General features: G+C 50.3%; 1 protein-coding gene across 4 annotated transcripts in view; it reads right to left on the bottom strand.

The window, feature by feature from the left end:
* The window catches only part of RGS9 (regulator of G protein signaling 9), a 64319-nt gene extending 46906 nt beyond the window's left edge, over positions 1-17413 (bottom strand). The window contains exons 1-8 of one of the 4 annotated variants that reach the window (XM_073883229.1): positions 17007-17080; positions 15952-16047; positions 7233-7329; positions 4904-4954; positions 3147-3253; positions 2893-2944; positions 2571-2629; positions 1158-1234 (exon numbers count right to left, since the gene is read on the bottom strand). In XM_073883229.1, the coding sequence (XP_073739330.1) occupies positions 1158-1234; positions 2571-2629; positions 2893-2944; positions 3147-3253; positions 4904-4954; positions 7233-7308 (422 nt within the window). In that variant the 5' untranslated portion in view covers positions 7309-7329; positions 15952-16047; positions 17007-17080. Of the gene's footprint in view, positions 1-1157; positions 1235-2570; positions 2630-2892; positions 2945-3146; positions 3254-3751; positions 3918-4903; positions 4955-7232; positions 7330-15951; positions 16048-17006 lie in introns of those variants that run through there. The other 3 variants (XM_025889987.2, XM_025889986.2, XM_073883230.1) reach the window with 3 other exon arrangements.
* Between the last annotated feature and the right edge of the window lie 1621 nt (positions 17414-19034).

The raw sequence follows: 19034 nt of genomic DNA, 5'->3' as shown, positions 1-19034 counted from the left end.
GGACCTGCCAGAGTGAGCCTGGGCCAGCCAGACTTACCCATTTTGGTAATATATGGTATCAGTCTCCGGATATTCCTGACTCCCCTATGTCACAGGCACACGGTAGGATTGTACATCCCTACCCAAATGCCTTTGAAGTTGGGCACAACCATATGGGGAGCTGCTTTGGCTAATGATTTGTGAACAGAAGTGACATCCATCACTTGTGACCCGCACAGGCTCTGCCTCCCTCTGCTCCAGCAACAGGCAAAGGCTGGATGGTGCTGCTCCTTCAGCATGGCTTCTGGAGTGGGCACAAAGCACATCAGGGCCCCCACCAACCCACAGTGGACATGTAACACAAGCAAGAAATGAACCTGTGGTTTCATGCTCTCAGGACCTGGGGGCTGTTTGTTATGACAACCTGACCTTGTCCTGACTGATTCACTCTCTCTAACATTTACATCTGGCTCTCAGACACAAGGCAGAGCCTTCCAGGGACTTCCGGCTCTAGTTCTGAAGTGGACAGCAGGCAAAATGAGAGCTGCAGTGAGTGGTTCCACTTAAGATCTTTTTATGGCTCCCGTGGCTCCCCATGGCCCTTCACACAAAACAGTCTCACGATCTACTCCTGCTAACATCTCGGGTCTCACTTCTGTCAGTCCCAGCCTCTATGCCTGGGACTCAAAGCCTTTGACTCTATGCCTTTGACTCAAAGCCTGCCTCCAATTTCAGATTTCATGTCTGCAGTGGCTAATTTTGTGTGTCCACTTGTCTAGACCATGGTGCCTCTGCTCCAGCCACACAGAACTGCATCAAGTAGGCGTTCCCTGGACTCCAGACTCTGGTTCTGTCTGCTTAGAAGATCCTTCCTTATACCTCGCCCTTCCTCTCCATCCACCACCACCATCGTTCACCTGGAAACTCCTGTGCAGCCTCCAGGTTCAATGTTGTTTCTCCAGCTCCTTCTGGAAACCCCTGTGTGAGGCACTCACTTCGGTGTAGCATCATGGCCTGTTTCCTCATCCGCCTGATCCCAGACTGTGCCTTTATACTCCCCAGGCCTAACCCAGTGTTTGACACATAATGCCCAATAAAGGTTTATTTGAATTAAAGGAAACAAAGAAGGAAGGGAGGAAGGAAGGACAACCAGTGGACAGACATCATCTTTTGCTTACCTGTATTGCTCTTTGGCCTGCATAATGACAAAGTCCCATTTGTAGTTAATTTTTTTGTTCAAGAAATCATAATTTTCCTAGAAATGGAAAACGAAAAGAACACTAAGCCCCATGACATACGCTGTGTGCAGAGGGCAGAGAGCTCTAAGTCAATGAGGGCATGCCTCTGGCCCTGCAGCAACCTAGCCCCAGCCAAATGATCTCCCATCCCAGCTTTGCAAAGACATGCATTCAAAGGGTAGCACCAAATTCTCAAAAAGCCTTTACAGTAAAAGCCACACCCTGGCTTGGATTTTTTTTTTTTAATAAATGTATCCCAAATCTGATTAGGAAGAGGAGAATAGAGTGGGAGAAAACTCAGAAACCCAGTATTCAATGACAGAGCATCACAAATGCACAAAGACAAGTCCTAACATTGGCATGATGCTGGCTCTTCCAAAAATATGTCTGTAAATAATAAAAACACAGCAAGATTAAGGCTGTCTGCCCAGAAATCTAGGCTTTTGAAGGCTTGGGTGTGTTCTTCGAGAAATCTGACTCACCTGGCCTAAAACAAAAGCTACACTATTGTCTTCCCATCACAAACTCAAGTTCAAATCTGTTCATCACATAATATCCATTACCATGCATATTAATTGTCTCATGTTCTAGGACAGCAAAAAGAATGTAGTAGCTATTGTGTGTCCAGTAGTCACTGAGGCAAGAGCTTAAATTACAGCAGGAGAAACTGAAGTTTGACATGGGGAAGAATTGATTTCAGGAGCTGCTTCTAAACAGATAGATGGATGAATGGTGGATGGATGGATGGATAGATGGAGGGATGGATGGTGGATGAATGAATGGATGGTGGATGGATAGATGGATGGATGGTGGATGATGATGGATGGATGGATAGTGGATGGATGAATGGAGAGTGGGTGAATGGATGGTAGATGATGGATGGATAGACAGTGGGTGGATGGATGGATGATGAATGAAGGGTGGATGGGTGGATGGATGGATGGTAGATGGATGTCTGGATAGATAGTGGATGGATGGATGGACAGTGGGTGGATGGATGGATGATGGATGAAGGGTGGATGGGTTGGTGGATGGATGGATGGTTGGACAGATAGTGGATGGATGGATGGATGGATGGATGGTGGATGAAGGGTGGATGGGTGGGTGGATAGATGGATGGTGGATGGATGGATGGATGGTGGATGGATGGACAGATAATGGGAGGATGGATGGATGGATGATGGATTAAGGATAGATTGATGGTGGAAGGATGATGGATGGATGGATAGATGGATAGATGATGGATGGATGGATGACGATGGTACATATGACGTAGCAAAGGAGGAAGAGAAAAAAAATAGCTCAAGACTTTATTCCAAATATAACAACTTGTACTTGAAAGCATCTCTGTACCTTCTCATATTCTTCTAAAATCCCTTTCTTCTTTATATTTCGCTTGGCTAAATAGATGGCTGGAAAAGAAAACAATGACATTTTCCATCATCATCGTGTTTTAAAACTGCATCTGCAGCCTTTACGTGCATGAGGCTGCTGTGCTTGGCTTGGTGGGAAGAAGTCTCAGCAGACCCCTGCTCCCTTCCCTGAGAACACTCCCAATACAGATGTGAACTGACATAAAGGTCATGATGACAGCAAGACAAATGTCACCAAAATGCGGCAAGTAAATAAGCAGCATGTTAAGCGCTACCAAAAGCACAGGGGGCTGGAGTTTTACCATAGTCTGTATCTTCAGCCGGCCACTGCTGGGTGGGCCAGAAATACGGCGTCTACAAAAGAAACCAGGAAGCCATGCTTAAACACTGGGCTGTGACTGTCCCCCTGGGACCCCAGCCCTGTGGCTTGAGATGAAACTACTTTAGCCCGCCTACCATTTCTAAAGTTCTGATCTGTGAGGATATGAAACCACACAATTACCTTCTCAGATAAGATTAATCCCATATTAACACCAAGGTCAAGGCCAAGACCTACCTGAAATCGGTAGAGGCTGTTATCAGGCTTGAGGACGAGATTCCTGGGATCTTGCAGGGGGTAAATGTAGCCATACTTGACAATAAAGCTGCCCAAGTTCTGTGCCTCTGAGAAGAAACAGTTAAGACACGGAAGTCAAGAGCAGACACAGAAGGCAGAAGCTCACTGCCCGACCCCCACACAGCACCCCAAACTCCAGGAGAGGTGCCCCCCTCCTAACAGCACTTCATCCAAGGAGTGAGGACAGTGGTTCCTGAACTTGGCTATGGGCAAATATCAGCTGGGGAGCATGGTAAGAGGAAGCTTCCCACAGCCTGACCCCCGAGAATGACAACTCCTAAGTCCAGGGGGAGCCAGTGAACCCAAATGTTAATGGGTAGCACAGGTGGTCCACTACAGGTGTTTGGAGAAGCTTCTTTGGGCCCTTTGGGTCTGGAGAAGTCCCCAGGAGCAGGGAATGTCTCTAACCTACAGAAAGTTCCTCACTCAAAGAGGAAAGCAAAGAGGAGGCCAAGTTTATTGTCAACTTCTATCCCAAGCTCAATTCTGCTTGCATCCCGGGCCCAGATTCCACGCCCCCTCACCTCACTTTAATTCCCACCCACCTTCACTGAGCTTGGAAACACACTCTTGTTTCTGGATTTGCATCAGTTAAAGGAAAACCTTCCTGGCTCTTTCTCAGAGGCACCAGTGAAGCAGGTGTCTTCCCCTCCATCACTGAGAGAGAATTCCATCCCTCCAGTCCTCAGGCCCAAGGCCCCAACCCATATCCCATCCCCCACCTCAGCCTCCAAAGCCTGAGAAGACTTTCTCCCTGTATCTCCTTCTTCATGTCTCGCTCCCTCCGTCATCAGGTCTCATGTTTTATGCCTTGTTGTAGCAACAGCCTTTTTTTCTAGTGGGAAGTCTGTTCCTCAGATTCTTTCTGTTCCGATCCGTCCCTCAAATTGTTGCAAACATCCCAGCTTACATATGATTATCATGCATACTGCCATGCTCAAAAATCCGCCATGGCTTCCTATTACTTGTCTCCCAGATAGAACTTGGAATTTGCAGGGGCGCCCGGGTGGCTCAGTCAGTTAAGCATCTGACTCTTGATTTCGGCTCAGGTTGTGATCTGGGGGTCCTGGGATCGAGCCCGGAGTCAGGCTCAGTGCGGAGTCTGCTTGGAGTTCTCCCTCTCCCTCTGGCCCTCCGCCTGCTCACTGTCTCTCTCTCTCTCTCTCTCAAATAAATCTTTTTTTTTTTTAAAGCTTGCAATTTGCAAACATGCCAACTATACTCCTATCCCTACCCCTCCACTACCCTCCACACCCAGCTGAAGTCATTTCTCCCAATTTCCACTTGTTCCCGCTCCCTGTCTCATTCATTCCATTTCTACACCACAGCTCCTGCTAGTTCCCCCAGGAAGACAAACCCTCAGGGCTCCCCTCCACAATTCACAAGCATCCCTTCTTTCGAAACCAGCTGTATGTGTGCATCACCCCCTCCAAGAATTCTGTCTTGGCTGATTCTTCCCCAATTACCCATTATTCACGTGCTCTCAATATTTTGTATGAAACAATTATTTTCCCCCCCTGATTATCACGCCATCACTTTTGATTTGGGTTGTTTTACACATGAATGCCTTGTCTCTCTGATGTCAACTTCTCAGAGACAAAGGTTAAGCCTCTGCTTAGTCTCTACCCTCCAGAGATTCTTTGGGGGCGCTGCACACAAAGCTGTCCTTGTTGCCGGGGTGCCGGATGAGCTCTCACCCAGATTAGAGATCCAAAGCCGCTGGGCGATCCACTGTAGAACGTCACTTCCTGCAAACCAGAAGTATTTGGCCATTGTCAGAGCTTCTAAGCACATCCCCTGACCTCTACACCCTCCTCCACGCTGTTGCCTGACTGGTCTCCGCTGGGCTCAGCTGGGATCTCGTCCCTCTTCTGCTCCAAGCTTTCAGGGACTCCACTCCACTGCCCCCTACTATGTTCACTCCAAACCCTGCAGCCCATGATGCAGGGTCATCCAGGATCTGACTCCAGCCAGATTTCTCGTTGAACGTCCCCCACACACCCTCGATAGTACTTATTTTCTTACAACAATTTGTGCATGGACTATCAGTCATCAGATAGGAAGTAAACAGCCTAAGTCTTAACACTGGAATAAAATCAGACCTAAGGGCGTGCTGTCTGTGGGGCTCCAGATGGAGCCTGGTCACATGAAGGTAAATCAGAGCAAGAGATGGGAGGAAACATGGGGATGAGCTAAGGGTGAGGGGACGGTTCTCCTGGACTCCCAAGTTCCCAGGTGGAACTCCGAGGAGTCAGAAAATGCCAAATTCAGACCTGGCCTCCCAGGTCATTGTGAAGGTACTTTGGTCAAAGCAGGAGGATGGGACGTATTTTGGTAACACTCTGAGGGCTGATTTATAACTTCGGACAAGGGGATGTGAACTCCACTTGTAGTCCTGCCCTGGGCTCCGCAAGTCTTAGGGGCTGGCTGGGGACAATGCAGAGTGAAGACTGGTGTGAAATAAAGCAGAAGAGGATGACAGGGAGGAGATCAGGGGAGGTCAGAAGAGAACCAGCATGCCCCCTCCCACCCATTCCCCAACGATGCAGTTTTATCTCAGGGCCAAAGCAAGCCAAGTTCCACCAACAATCCAGAACTGTCATTGGACCGCAAGGAAGCTGCGTGCTTCCGCCTCACCCTGGACCCTGCAGCCCCATAAGCAGAACAGGCTCCTTGGAGGAGGAGGGTGATAGCAACTCCGAGGACAGACAAGATGCCCTGGAACCAACCACTCCAATTCAGACGCCATCTTGCAAACACCAATGACCACATGTTCCAGCAACTTCAGCCTGCTTTACAAAGGCCAAGCTTGGCCCTGACTGCATGGGAACTGGCCCAGAGAACATACCAAGAAGGAGGAGTCAGGTCTGAGACCCCACTGCTTGTGTCCTTGTGGCTAAACGTTTCCAAATCCTTCCCTCCTCAGTGGTAGCGAAGGGGCATTTCTTCCGGGTCCCTCCAGGGAAGGCCCTTATGACCCACTCACACACTGTCTGGGCTTAATTACCTGCCCATGGCGTGGCTAAGGATGGACAACCTGCAATTCTCATCTTCCTCTCCATGCCTGGGGGCACAAGTGTCCAGAAATTACCTCTGTCTATGCCCACATGCCCACTGTTATTGCTTTCAGTGGGTTCTCGTCTGTTGCTCTTAGTTTCATTCACCCCTGGTTGGCTGTTCTAAAGCAAAATTCTTCATCTCAAATCCTACATAAACTCCTAGCTAGGACTGGGTGTTTTAGACTTTCCACCTGGGGTCTCCTTGAATGCTACTCAGAGGTATGCAGACCGAGAGAGAGAGAGACCCAGGCAGACAGCAGACTGATTAGCGCTCTCCACCAAGGAGCCGAGGGTTTTCTCATCCACTTGATTGCTTCCTAAAATAGACCGAATAAGATTACAGGCCACCAGCGTCTGCACCACGTGGTTTGTGGAATAGCGTGGCAGGCTCCCAGATCAGCCACCTTTATCCCCAGAAGTCCTGGGTCACCTGCCACCTGAGGAGTTGTGTGCCGATTACCCAATTTGTTTGTAACAGAGCTGATGCATGACCCAAGGCTTCCCCCGAGTCCTGTTCCAACGGCAGCTAAAATTCACCCACAGGAGGAAGACGAAAAAACACGGCAGGTGGGCAGCCTCACCCAAACCTGGGAACCAAGTGTGCCCTGTGTGCAAGGAAAGAAAGTAGCTTATGCATACTGACAGCAGATAAGGGGACGGACACTGGAGTCACATTGCTGGGGTCAGATCTGAGCTCAGCCATGTGCGAGTTTAGTAACCGGGGGACCAGTGGCTGAACCTCTCTACTTGTCCATGGCCCCATCTGCAAAAAGCAGACGGTCCCATCGACCCCGAACTTGACCGTGGGTATTAAGTGACACAATGTGGGAAGTTGCTAGCTATCGCCACACATCAAGCATCCGTGCTTGCTGACAGGCCGCGGGCCGAACTTGGACCTCGAGCTACAGATTGCCAACCCCTGCATGTGGATGGTCCCAGGCCAAGACTAAGTCACAAGATACATTACCTGTCATGGCGTGAGGGACACTGGTGACCAGAACCTTCTGGCTCTGCATTCTAACCCCCGTCTCCGGATTCTGCATGTCCTTCACTAGGGCTTCGATCTGCAAAACAGAACCAAAAACACTGGCTGACCAGAACTGTTTCAAAAGCCAAGCAAGGCCCCTTTCTGCAGCACCGAGGGAGCAAAAGATGGGAAGGGGAGTACATGAGGAATTTGCGACCCGCCTGGACACTGAGTAATTCCAACACAACCAGATTCAACATGTGATTCACAGACACAAACACCCTCACTGGGTGCAGGAGCTCGGAGAGGTGTGCCCAGACTTGGAGATTCTGCACAGACTCAGAGGAGAAGGGGAGGCTCAAAAAAACGAGGATTTTGCTGGACAGAAAGTGAGAAGCCACAGACGTCGGTGCCCAGGGCGAGAGAGGGACAGACAAGGGGGGTAGATGATGCAGGAACGACAGCCAGGGGCCGGATCACAACAGGCCTCGAAGGCCGCTCCCGGGGCATGCATTGGGCTCCCGCAGTGACTGCTGGGCAGTGGCATGGTTCCGCCCAAGCTCGGGAAATGTGGCCCACGACAGTGAAGAACGCTGAAGTATGAGGAAGTTTGCCAAGAAGGAGAAAAGGGGAGAGATCCATTTGAAGCTACTGCAATGGTCCCAGAAAGAAATGGTGGGGCTCCCTGCTTGCCACTTCTGCCCCATGGTGTCTTCCCAGATGAGCAGCCAGAGAGAGTCTTTCAATTATTTTAGAAGGTGTCACTCCTCTGCTCGAAACCCTGCATCGGCCATTCCACTCAAGGCAATGGCAGAGTTCCCCTACTGGTCTATGTGGTTGGGACCCCTTCCTCCCTTGACTCTCCCCCCACCACCGCCCACCTGGCTCCCTCCGATCCAGCCACACTGGCCACCTTGCTGCTCCCTGCCCATGCCAAGCACATACCCAGCCTTCTGCCCCAGGGCCTTTGCTCTGGCTTTTCCCTGTGCCTGGACTGCTCTTCCCTATGTAACTAACTCACTCACCAGCTTCTTCAGCTAACATGCCCAAGAGGCCCACCCTGACCATCCTACTTAACACTACAACCTTGAACTCCTGCCATTCCTGATCCCCTACTCACTTTTTCGAGAGCACTCACCCTCTAACATGGGAAATTATCTGCCCATCGATCACATTGCTTACTGTGTGTCTCCTTTGTTCCTAGAAGGTAAGCTGTTCAAGGGCAGGTCTTCTGTCCGTTACGGCCTGATGCTGTTATCGTGCATGCTGGCATAGTGCCGGACACGTAGCTGGGACGCAATAAGCAGCTGGTGCACGAGTTAATATGTAAATGAAGGCAATGGCAGGGGCGACAGGAAGGCACCCCTTTTAGAGCCCTAGTTAACTCGAGTGAACTGTACTTGCAAGTGATTGACTTGTTCAGTGAGGATGGCAAAGTTTATAACTCCTATGCTCAGAGGTGCCGGTTCCCAAAATAGAAAATGTAGGAAGTGCCAAAAAGAAGGTGCACCTTCTGAAAGCAAAAGCTCCTGCTTTGGAATGCTGACTGAGCTCGCCACGGTGTCTGGCAGGTGACAGGCAATGAATGCCCCAAATGCAAAAGAGATAAGGGTCAGAGATACAAATTAGTCACGAGCATCGGAGAGAGGTGAAGCAAAGCAAACCAGTGAGCTGTCCAAGGGAGAGCGAACTTTCTGCAGGAAGACATCCATCCACAAGGATGGCCCTGGTGCTCTTTTTTTTTTTTTTAATTTTATTAATAAAAAATAGTTTTCTGCTTGAAAAATTGAAATGGAAGTAAAATCAACCAAAGGGTATTTTTTTTTATTTTATTTATTTATTTGAGAGAGAGAGAGAATGAGAGATAGAAAGCACGAGAGAGAAGAGGGTCAGAGGGAGAAGCAGACTCCCTGCTGAGCAGGGAGCCCGATGCGGGACTCGATCCCGGGACTCCAGGATCATGATCTGAGCCAAAGGCAGTCGCTCAACCAACTGAGCCACCCAGGCGCCCAACCAAAGGGTATTTTAAAACAAACTGGATGGGATGGCACAGTTAAAAAAAGACAACCCACATGTGTCTCTTGTCAATGTTTATCATGGGCACTGACAAAGCCTCATGTATCCAAGGTTTCAAGCTTCCTGTTCCCCTAGAAAACCCCTCACTCCTGAAGAAACCACACATCTCCCAGCCTGCCATGTGCTTACTGTGGTCAGTCAGTCATTCAACAACCAGGCAGTCACTCTGGAAAACCAAAGATAAGGCGATGTGGTCCCCGAGCCCAAGGAGCTCACTGGTGCAAGGATATTATGGGACAACATGGGAGGTACAGTGACAAAGGTGAGTTCAGGGTATGATAAGAACACAACAGCGCCAGGAGAGGGTCAGGAGTGGGGACTCCTGGAGCGAATCTTAAAAAGATGAATAGGAATCAGGCACCAGAAAGTGGGGGAAGTGGCTCCGGGGAGAGCAGGAGCAGAAGCACAGAGTATGAATGGGCAAGTAGGAATGAAAACCTTCCCCGTCCTTCTCTGTCCGGAAACCCTCTCCTGCAAACAGCTGGATGTATCCTCCTGGAGGGCTGCATCTCAAACCCAAGCTGGCCACGTTCCAGCCGCTACGCAAACCAAAACAGGTCACTGATTCACCTGCTTCCCCCCAATTTAACTAACTTGGTTATCTCATCATTATTCTCCTGCTTTTAAATAAAATAACACTCCCGCGCTCCATACAGCCCTTTACAATTACCAGTCCTTCAGACATTGCATGGTGGCTGTGGTACAAAGAAAAGAAACCCACGGTTCTCACAGCTCCATGGGGCTTCCTTTCTCTAACTAACTGTGGGATTTCACTGGACCTCTCTGAATGTCCTTTCTCTACCGTGAAATGGGGACAGCGATAGTCTATGCCCAGGTAATTAACACACTCTTGCAATCTCTTAGAATCTCATTAATTGTGTAAAAATGTTTTACAAGGACAGATATGTTATATACTCATAAAGATATATACTTTATCAGGGCGCCTGGGTGGCTCCGTCGGTTAAGTGTCTGCCTTCAGCTCAGGTTGTGATCCTGAGGTCCAGGTATGGAGCCCAGTGTTGGGCTCCCTGCTCAGCGGGGAGTCTGCTTCTCCCTCCCATCCCTCTCTCTCTCTCTCAAATAAATAAAATCTTTTTTTAAAAAAAAAGATATATACTTTATTAGGAGAGATTCATGTTAGTGGTTATGGTTGGAATCATTAATATTAGTAGCTTTTGTATAACTAATGCATCTTTGAAACTTTGCATGCAGGCTGTGTTCAGACGCCTGCGAATAAAAACCCTGCTCTCCTCGCTGTTCAAATACAGGTATTTATTGAGCATGATTAAGTGTGCTGCACTGTGGGGGGTGATACAACAAGGTAAAATACATTCGCCTAGTCCACAGAGGACTGGGAAGACATTTATATGAAAATAAAAAGTTAACTAAGATACATGCTAGAGATCTGGGTGCAGAAAAAGCCCAGTTCAAATCCCTGCTCAATGTAGAAGCTAAGTAAATTGCTAAATTTCACCAGGACTCATTTCTCTGTAAAATAGAGATGACAATAGTACCTCTATCACCAGACGGATGTCACGAAGATTATCTGAGATTATGTCTGTCAACAAATGAATAAGGAAAATGTGACAGAGACACACAATGGAACACTGGTCAGCCTTTAAAAAGAAGGAAACTCTGCATCAATAAGGATGAACCCAGAGAACATTCTGCTATGGAGAACATTTTGCTAAGGGCAATAAGCCCGTCACAGAAGGACTGCATGATCCCACTTACGTGGCATACCTAAGTTCACAGAATCAAAGAGTTGGGATGGTGGTGCCAGGGGCTGGGGGAAGGGACACGGGGGGCGTTGCCAACCAACAAGCATCAGGTTTCAGCTAAGCAAGGTGCAGAAGCTCTAGAGATCTGCTCTGCCACATGGTCTGTACACTTCATAACGTAAGGGGGTAGATACAGTAAGTGTTCTTAGCACAATAAAATACAATTTTAAAAAGCAGGATCGACAGAGACTGACCCAGCTTCACTGGAGGTGAAGGGTCACGCAGGGGAACAAGCCTGAGGGCAGGCTGCACCTGCCCAGACACTTTCTCAGCTCACAGATTGTTCGGGAACAGAAACTATCCATTTTGGCACCATTCAGAGCTGCCAACCTTGGCCTTCTGCAGGGTCAGGGCCTGGTAGCGTCTTGGCCACTGGGTCAGCCTAGAGCTTCCAGCAGTGAGGGAGCAAAGGGGCGAGCCCAGCACTTCTCCACACGGTGGACCAAGAAGCAACAGATGGCGGGAGTCACTCCGTCCGCAAATTTATAGGCTACTCCAAGAAGTGCCTGATTTTCTGAGGTGCGGGCTTCGGCCTCCCCTTTCCCACATTAGCTGCCAGATGAAATCCCATATTTGTTCAAAATAATTTTTGGATGAAACAGCCATGTTTCATAGAAACAGGGGGCCCAGATATTGGAGAAGAAAGAGAAATTGCCTTATGAGTGAAAAATCTGAGTTCCTCCGAGAGAAAGTCGGCGGATTGGATTCCTTCTCTTCGTGTTAAGGAAAAAAAAAAAATCCAGTTATAAAGAGTTTGAAAATAATCTTCAGGGGAGGAATAATGAGAGTTATTTTAAAAACACAATGAGGGGAGTCACATTTCTCTCCAGCAGGTGTGTCACCGTTCACAGAAAAGAAGGGCCAGTGGGAGGAGGGAGCATCACATGAACCTCGAGAACAGTTTGAGGGCGTTCAGCCCAGTGCAGTTCCAATCAATTTTCCTTAGAACATTCCTCAGAAAAATTCCTCTGCGGGGTCTCCCCAGTCACCCAAGGAGACAATGAAAGACTCTGTTATGGGCTGAACTGTGTCCCCCCCAAAATGTGTATGTTGAAACCTTAATCCCCAGTACCTCAGAATGTGAGTGTATTTGGGGAGGGGGTCTTAAAGTGGCCATTAAGGTAAAATGAGGTCATTAGGAGGGCCCTGATGCAATACGACTGCGTCCTCATAAGAAGAGACTAGGACATGGGCACGTACAGAGGGAAGGCCATGTGAGGACATGGGAAGGAGACGGCCATCGGCGAGCCAAGGAGCGACGCCGCCGAGGAAACCAGCCCTGCCGACACCTGCTCTTGGATGTCGAGCCTCCAGAGCTGTGAGGAAATGAGTATCTGCTGTTGAAGCCACAGAGCCTATGGTACTTTGTCATGGCGGCCCCCCAAAAAAAGAGTAGACTCTGCATTCTCTCATCCACTCCAAGAGAATCCCAACCGTTTCCAAGTTCTCCAGAGAGCCAGCGAGAAGCCCTGGCCTTTCTACTCCAAAAGGCTGCCAACTCTCACACCTCCCCCTGGTGTCCCGTGGGCGTCCCCGGAAGACGAGGCAGAGGCCGGTTCCCCACCATCAAATGTCAAGGCCCACTCCCAACCAGACTCAGCCAAATCTCCTTCCCAGGCACGAATACATGGCTCACGGCCAGGTGGTGCTGGGCCGCCTGGGACCCTGTGTTGGGGGACGGGGCGGGGTGGGGGGTGCTGGCCCCACATTCCCTCTCTCAGAAGCCAACGTGCTGTGAGGTGACTGCAGGCGTGCCAGGGAACCCCGACATCCCAGAGGAGAGGCCACGGTGGCTTTGACGCCCCGACACCCCACCCTCCGCGCCCACACCGCTCCTCACATTAAGGAGCTGTCACTCGCTGTGCAAGATCTCCGAGCCTGGAATTTTCCTTCCAGCCGGAGAAGGCTCCCAGGGGGATGATAATAATCAGTCCTTCTCTACACAAAGAGGGGCAGAGTGACCCAGAACCACCGGGTCGTTTTGCGAATAGACAGGAAGGTGCCCCTGCTAACCAGCAGGGCCACACAGAGGCCAGCTGACGCCCCACCGCCTCACTCCGCCGTCTCGCACACCCCCGTGAGCCCCGTGCCCTCATCGGGACTCAGGGGTCTTTCCCCAAGTCCTGCTGCTCTTCCCACCTTGGTCAAAGGCCCAGGATGCATTCTAGATGGCCCCAGACAATAGCAGCCAACTTCTGTTGACTCTGCTTTTGTTTCTGAGGTGTGTCTTACCTGCCCCACTAAATCCTGCCTCATGGGCCCCTTGAACCTCCTCTCTGGACCATCAGGCTCTGCCTTCCTGGCATCTGCCTTTCAACTGGCACGTCTCCAGCCCCCAGTGTGTCGTCCTCCAGCCCAGGGTCCCCAACCGCAACACTACTGACATTAGGGCCCAGACCCTTCCTCGCCGTGGGGCCAGCTCTCCTGTGCATTGAGGGATGGCTAGCAGGACCCCTGCCTTTCTTTACCCTCTGGATGCCAGCAGCACCCTCGTCCCCAGATGTGACAACCCCAAATGTCTCCAGATCTTGCCAAACGTCCCCAGGATCTTTCGGCTTAGCTGTATAGTCAAATCCCCCAGAAGCTTTTTTAAAAACACCAATGCCTGGGCTCGGCAGCACTGAGTGACTTAACTACCTGGTAAGTAAATCAGAAACTCTAAGGACGGGAGACTTGATATCGGTCTATTTATAAGTGCAGCCAGTGTGGAGAAGCACTCGGACCCTCGAACCAGAATCATCCTTCTAGCACGTAAACCGACTCATTTTAAAACCTCAAACGGCTTCTCACTGAACGCAGAAAGCATCCAACTCCTCAGCACGACGTCCAAAGCCCCCAGGTCTGGGCCCTTCTTGACTAGCAGCCTTAGCACCCAACCACCTCCTGCTAACCCAGCCCCTCCCTGATGGCTCTCCCACACCAGCGTGCTGTTTGACACGTCTGTTTTGTATCTGCCTCTTTGTATCTGCTCATCTTCCCATCCTCCTGGCAAAGAAAACTAATTTCTTGTACCTCAACTCCGTTACAACCCCCCTTGTGACCCGACCCCCTCACCCCAGGCAGAACTGACCATCCCCCACTTTGTGCGACCTGTAGATGCGTACCTTTGTGTGTGTGTATCTCCTCTAACAAGGTCTGCCACGATCTTGAGACCACTTCTCTCCTTAGTTATGCATCTGTCTTTCTCTGTTAGACTCTAAGCTCTGGGGGGAAGGGTCTGTATCTTAATCCCCACAGGGTCCCCAGCCCCTGGCACGGTGCCCAGCACATAAGTGCACGATTATGTATTTGTGTTGAATGAAAGAAGGATACAAGCAAAAGATATCCTGCTCTGCCCACACCTCCTAATAGTTCTGTTTCTGCACTCCCTTCCCAAGCAAAAGCAGACGCCAGAAGCCACACCAGGAAGCACAGCATCTAACAGAAGGCTTCTCCATGTGGCACCACGAAAGTCAATGCCCTGGTGTTTCCCAAGGGCAGCGGCGACTGGTACTGGCGGGGATGGTGATCTGGACATCACAGAGGGGACAGGCCAGCCCTGGTACAGGAACCCACACGTGTGGCAGCCATAGGGGGCCATCCACCGTGCGTCACACACACACTGAGCACATGCCGTTCCCTCTGCCTGGAACATCCTTCTCTTTCTCTCTGCCTAGAACCCCCCCTTATCCTTCGGCTCTCGGCTCCACATCCCCCATGCACTTAAGTCAGGCCTTCCCACAGCCTCCTCTCTGCCCCAAGCTCATAGCATAGTATCGCATTTTGGCAACAGATGACGGTCAGTCCTGTATTTTTCCTGGTTCCACCCCTTAGTGGCTATATGACTGGGGCAGGTCACCTCTCTGACCTTCAGTTTCCTTCTCTGTAAATGGTGATGATAATGTCTGACTTGTGGACCGGTTGGGATAATGCAAGTACGCCCCCACTATGGGGAAAGAGCACACTTTATAGTCACTGAACATTTAACTGAATATTCCTTGAGTAGTGAATGACACTGCACCCATGTCCACATTCCTTTGGTCTGGGTCCTTCTCCAGAAGGCCGGACATCTAGTTCAGCCGGCTCATCGTGAAGGACCCCCTGGCAGGGCTCTTGAGACCTGCTCTAAGGAGCTCTGGGTGGGACCTGACTGGGGACCTCAGAACACACAGACAGGCAGGTCCCTCCCCACAAGGCAAAGGGAAAGAGAAGTCCTGGGGGTGTGGGCAGTCTGTGGGGCAGCGAAGGAAGTGGCTCAGCTCCAGGGGCTGGGGAGAACCGGCCTTCACAGCGGAAGAGTGGGAAGTTGGCAGGTGCGAAGGGCAGAAAGGGCTTTCCCAGGAAAGGAGCCTGAGGTATGAAAGGGCACAGGACTGTGGCTGCTTTGTTTTGTTTCCCTGGAGGTCAGGTCGGTGGGAGGGAAAGAGAGATGGGTCAATGCAGGATCCCAAGTGCCTGGGCTGAGCAGGTTGTACTTGATCCCATGAACATGGGAAGCCCGCGGAGGGTTTTAGGCTGAGGAGATCAGCGTTAGCTTAAGAAAGAAAATCAATGCGTTTATGAAGCATACTGTGGAGGTAAGCAGGCTGGGGGGGTGTGGAGGGAGGCTGGAAACCCAGACACCAGCCAGAAGGCCAGGTGAAGACAGGAAAATCTACCAGATAACAGTCATGATGGAATAGCGTGTCGAGATTCAGAAAACAGAATGTCTCCAGACCATTGCTCTCTGAGCCACCAAGCCAGAGCTGCCTAGGAGAATCCTGGAAGATGATTTATGGCTTTCAGATATCAGACTTCGGTGGTTTCTTCTGCTTTTAGGAACTGGTGTCTGCGATACAGGCTCTAAGGATTCTTTTTATGGATGAGCCTCACGCCTCTACTACCTGGAATATGCACCAGCTTCTTGAAGTAGGTGGTCCACGTGTTGACTGACTGTCTCCATCATGTCTGGCACTGCCCAGGTTTTAGCCCTGGAAGTCCTGGTCAAATCAGGACAGTTGGTCACCAACTACAGCAATCTGCTGAGCTCCAAGGGCTCAAAGCGGGCTCTTAATTGTCACAAAGCATTCAGCTAATTCTACTCAACAAGATAAGCCTAAAAGGGTTGACACTGCACTGTGAAATACGGCTGTAGAAGGGATGAAGGCTGGGCAAGTGACCTGGGACCTAATCCTTTGTCCATCTCCTCTGACACTGTTTATCTCAAAAGTCCAGAACAAAAAGGAGCCAGTCGGAACCCAACACATAACCCCACAAGGTACATGCCACATCCCAAGTGTCCACGGGATGGATACCCGGTGCCTGGCCACATGGTCTGAGAAAGCCTTTGCAATGGAAGGGAAAGACTCTGACTTCTGCCAACACAGACAAACCCGAGATACACAAGTACACATACTTGAATGAGGAATCTAGGGGCTCTGGGAGCAGGGTGTCCCTTTATCCTACAAATCACACCATTTTTGTGGTCTATGTGTACACACCACACACACTCCAACTTAGAAATACTGCAATGTGGGATTCGAAAAACAGCAAAAAAAAAAAAAGTTAATTCAACATCTGGGAACCTTATGATAATATCAGGATTCTGTCTGTAATCTGACACAGCCTCGGCTAAAATGCTTTCCGGCACCTTCCTCTCCAGAGTAACAGGTTGTTTTCCAGTTTCCAGCGGACCATCGCCCCTGCTTCAGATTCTCCACTACAAACAGGTTACGTGGAAACCTAATCATTTTAGTCTTTAACACACACACACACACACACACACACACACACACACGTCAAGTAAGTCATTTAATAACACCAAGCAGCACTAATGGACCACAGGGATGCCCTCCCCTCCCGGCCACACGCCCCGCGCCTCCCCAGCATCTCCGCGGACACTTCCCAGAGTTGGGACCCCGCGCACCTCCCAGGACCCAGGGCACCGGACCGCGCTCACCTTCTGCAGAAATGCCATCCTCGGCCTGTACTGTTGGCCTTGGTGTCGGATCGTCATCCTGGACCCGCGACGAACGCCGAACCAGAACTCGAGCGGACCGCAGCAGGGGAAGCCCCCGGCGAAGGCTCCCGCGCGCCCCGCACACGCCCTGTCGTCCCGGGGGGAAGAGGGCGGCCCGGAGCGCGGGGCGGGGGCGGCTGCTGCCTGCGGCGCCCCTTTCCTCGGCCTCGGCCCCCGCCCCGGGAAAGCCGCTGGCATCCGCGCCAGCCAATCAGCGCGCCGCGCCGCGGGCTCATTAGCATGCGCTGCGCTTGCGCCCACCTGCCGCCCGGGGGCGGTGTTTGGCCCGGGTGGGACCCCGCGGAGCCTCAGGTGAGACCGGCTTGTGGCTGGCGCGCCGCGCGTGGGCGCATCTGTCGCAGATAGTGGCCTTTTCACCTGGGGCAGAAGTCTGTTATGTGCAGAAGTGAGACAAAGCAACCTCACTAATGAGCGTGGTGGGAAAAATGGTCTTTCCCTTCCCAGCTTTGCCACTAGCTAGCTGGGCAAACTTGGGCAAGTTTCTTAAATTCTAAGCCTCAATTTCCTTACCTGAAAGGTAAAAATGAAAAATGGGATGGCCATATCCAACAGACGGGTTGCTATATCATTTAATGGGGAAATGTATAACACAGTGCTCGGTCCTCAGCAAGTGTTTAGCAATGTCTAGGGAAACAAATCATAAGTGGATTGGTGAGGTGTTGGTTAATGAAGGAGGGGAAGGAAGGGGGAAGGGAGACAGGAAAGATGCAGTCACTACTGGGCCAGCTGCCTGATCTAAGCAAGTTATATTTTCCTTCTCTGGTCCTTAGTGTTTTCATATCTAGAAAATGAAAAATGACCTTACTAAGTAATCAGCGAGACTCTTTGTCTGTGAAGCATCTTATTTTTTCATACTAGCTGGATGGCGATCGATTGTGGCAGACAAAATGTTTGAGTTGGAAGGAGAACAATGAGGGGTTTGGCTCAGAAAGGCACACCAATCAATGTCCCTTTAAAGCATGGTTCTTATCCATATTTTTGGTCATACCTGTAAAACGAAAGCTATAGACATTTTCTCAGGAAACATGCTCATGGGCACATGCATGCACATATACACACAACACACACAGTCACACAACACTGACTCAAGTTTGCAAGCAATTTCAAGGGCTTCATGGCTGGTCCCCTCTGAGAGTGGCCCACCACTCCCTTTTGCTTTGGAGAATCCAGGACCCAGTAGGTGTCCATCCATGCAGAAGACCAGAGATCCTACTAAGCAAACCAGGCCACTGTGAACTCTGTTCCTAGTGTGAACTACAACCCAAGAAAAGTGCTGGAATACCCATATCCAAATATGACTTTTTTTTTAATAGAGTGTCTTTTGGGCCTGGACTTATGTAGAACACACATTGAGATATGCTGGAGCAAATGAACTATGAGTTATTTTCCAGCTTCAACATTCCTTGATTCTATAAACCCTAAGCGGAAAAGAGAAAAGTGGCTTTCCTACATAAAATCAAGGATGAGAAAACTTAAATTGTTCAGGAGCAAAAACAGGAAAAATACATGAGATCTTGCTTAATAATCAGAGAGGAGAGACCCCATAATGCCTGCCAATGTCTTCTCCTTCCCTTCTATCAGGCCCTGCCCACGGAGCAACCTTGCTTTGTGGGACCCACCCTCCCTTAGCTCATTGGACCAGGGATGCTGAAGATGTGAGCCGGCAGCCACTCCCTGCTCAGGCTGTGGCCATGATATGGATCTGAAAAGCTTAGATGAGCTTGCTAGACTATTACCTTCACAAAAGTCAACTTGAGCCGGACAGAGGTAAAGTCAGGGCCGGAGGAAGCTGAGGCCAAGTGAAGGTGAAGTTACAAGGCAACAGAAATGAAAGTTGAGCAGAGGAAGCCCATTGGAAAAAAGAAGCAAAGAAACTAAATAGGCTGAGAGCAGAGGAGGGGCCGTGAGGTCCCTAGAGCTAACCTGGCTCCCTGCCTTTCCAAGGGC

Source organism: Callorhinus ursinus, unplaced genomic scaffold (genome assembly GCF_003265705.2).
Source record: "Callorhinus ursinus isolate GAN/ISIS: 27379988/994484 unplaced genomic scaffold, GSC_fseal_2.0 scaffold50, whole genome shotgun sequence".
Classification (NCBI taxonomy): Eukaryota; Metazoa; Chordata; class Mammalia; order Carnivora; family Otariidae; genus Callorhinus; species Callorhinus ursinus.
Note: the sequence above shows the minus strand (reverse complement) of the source record. Positions and strands in the feature narration are given on the sequence as shown.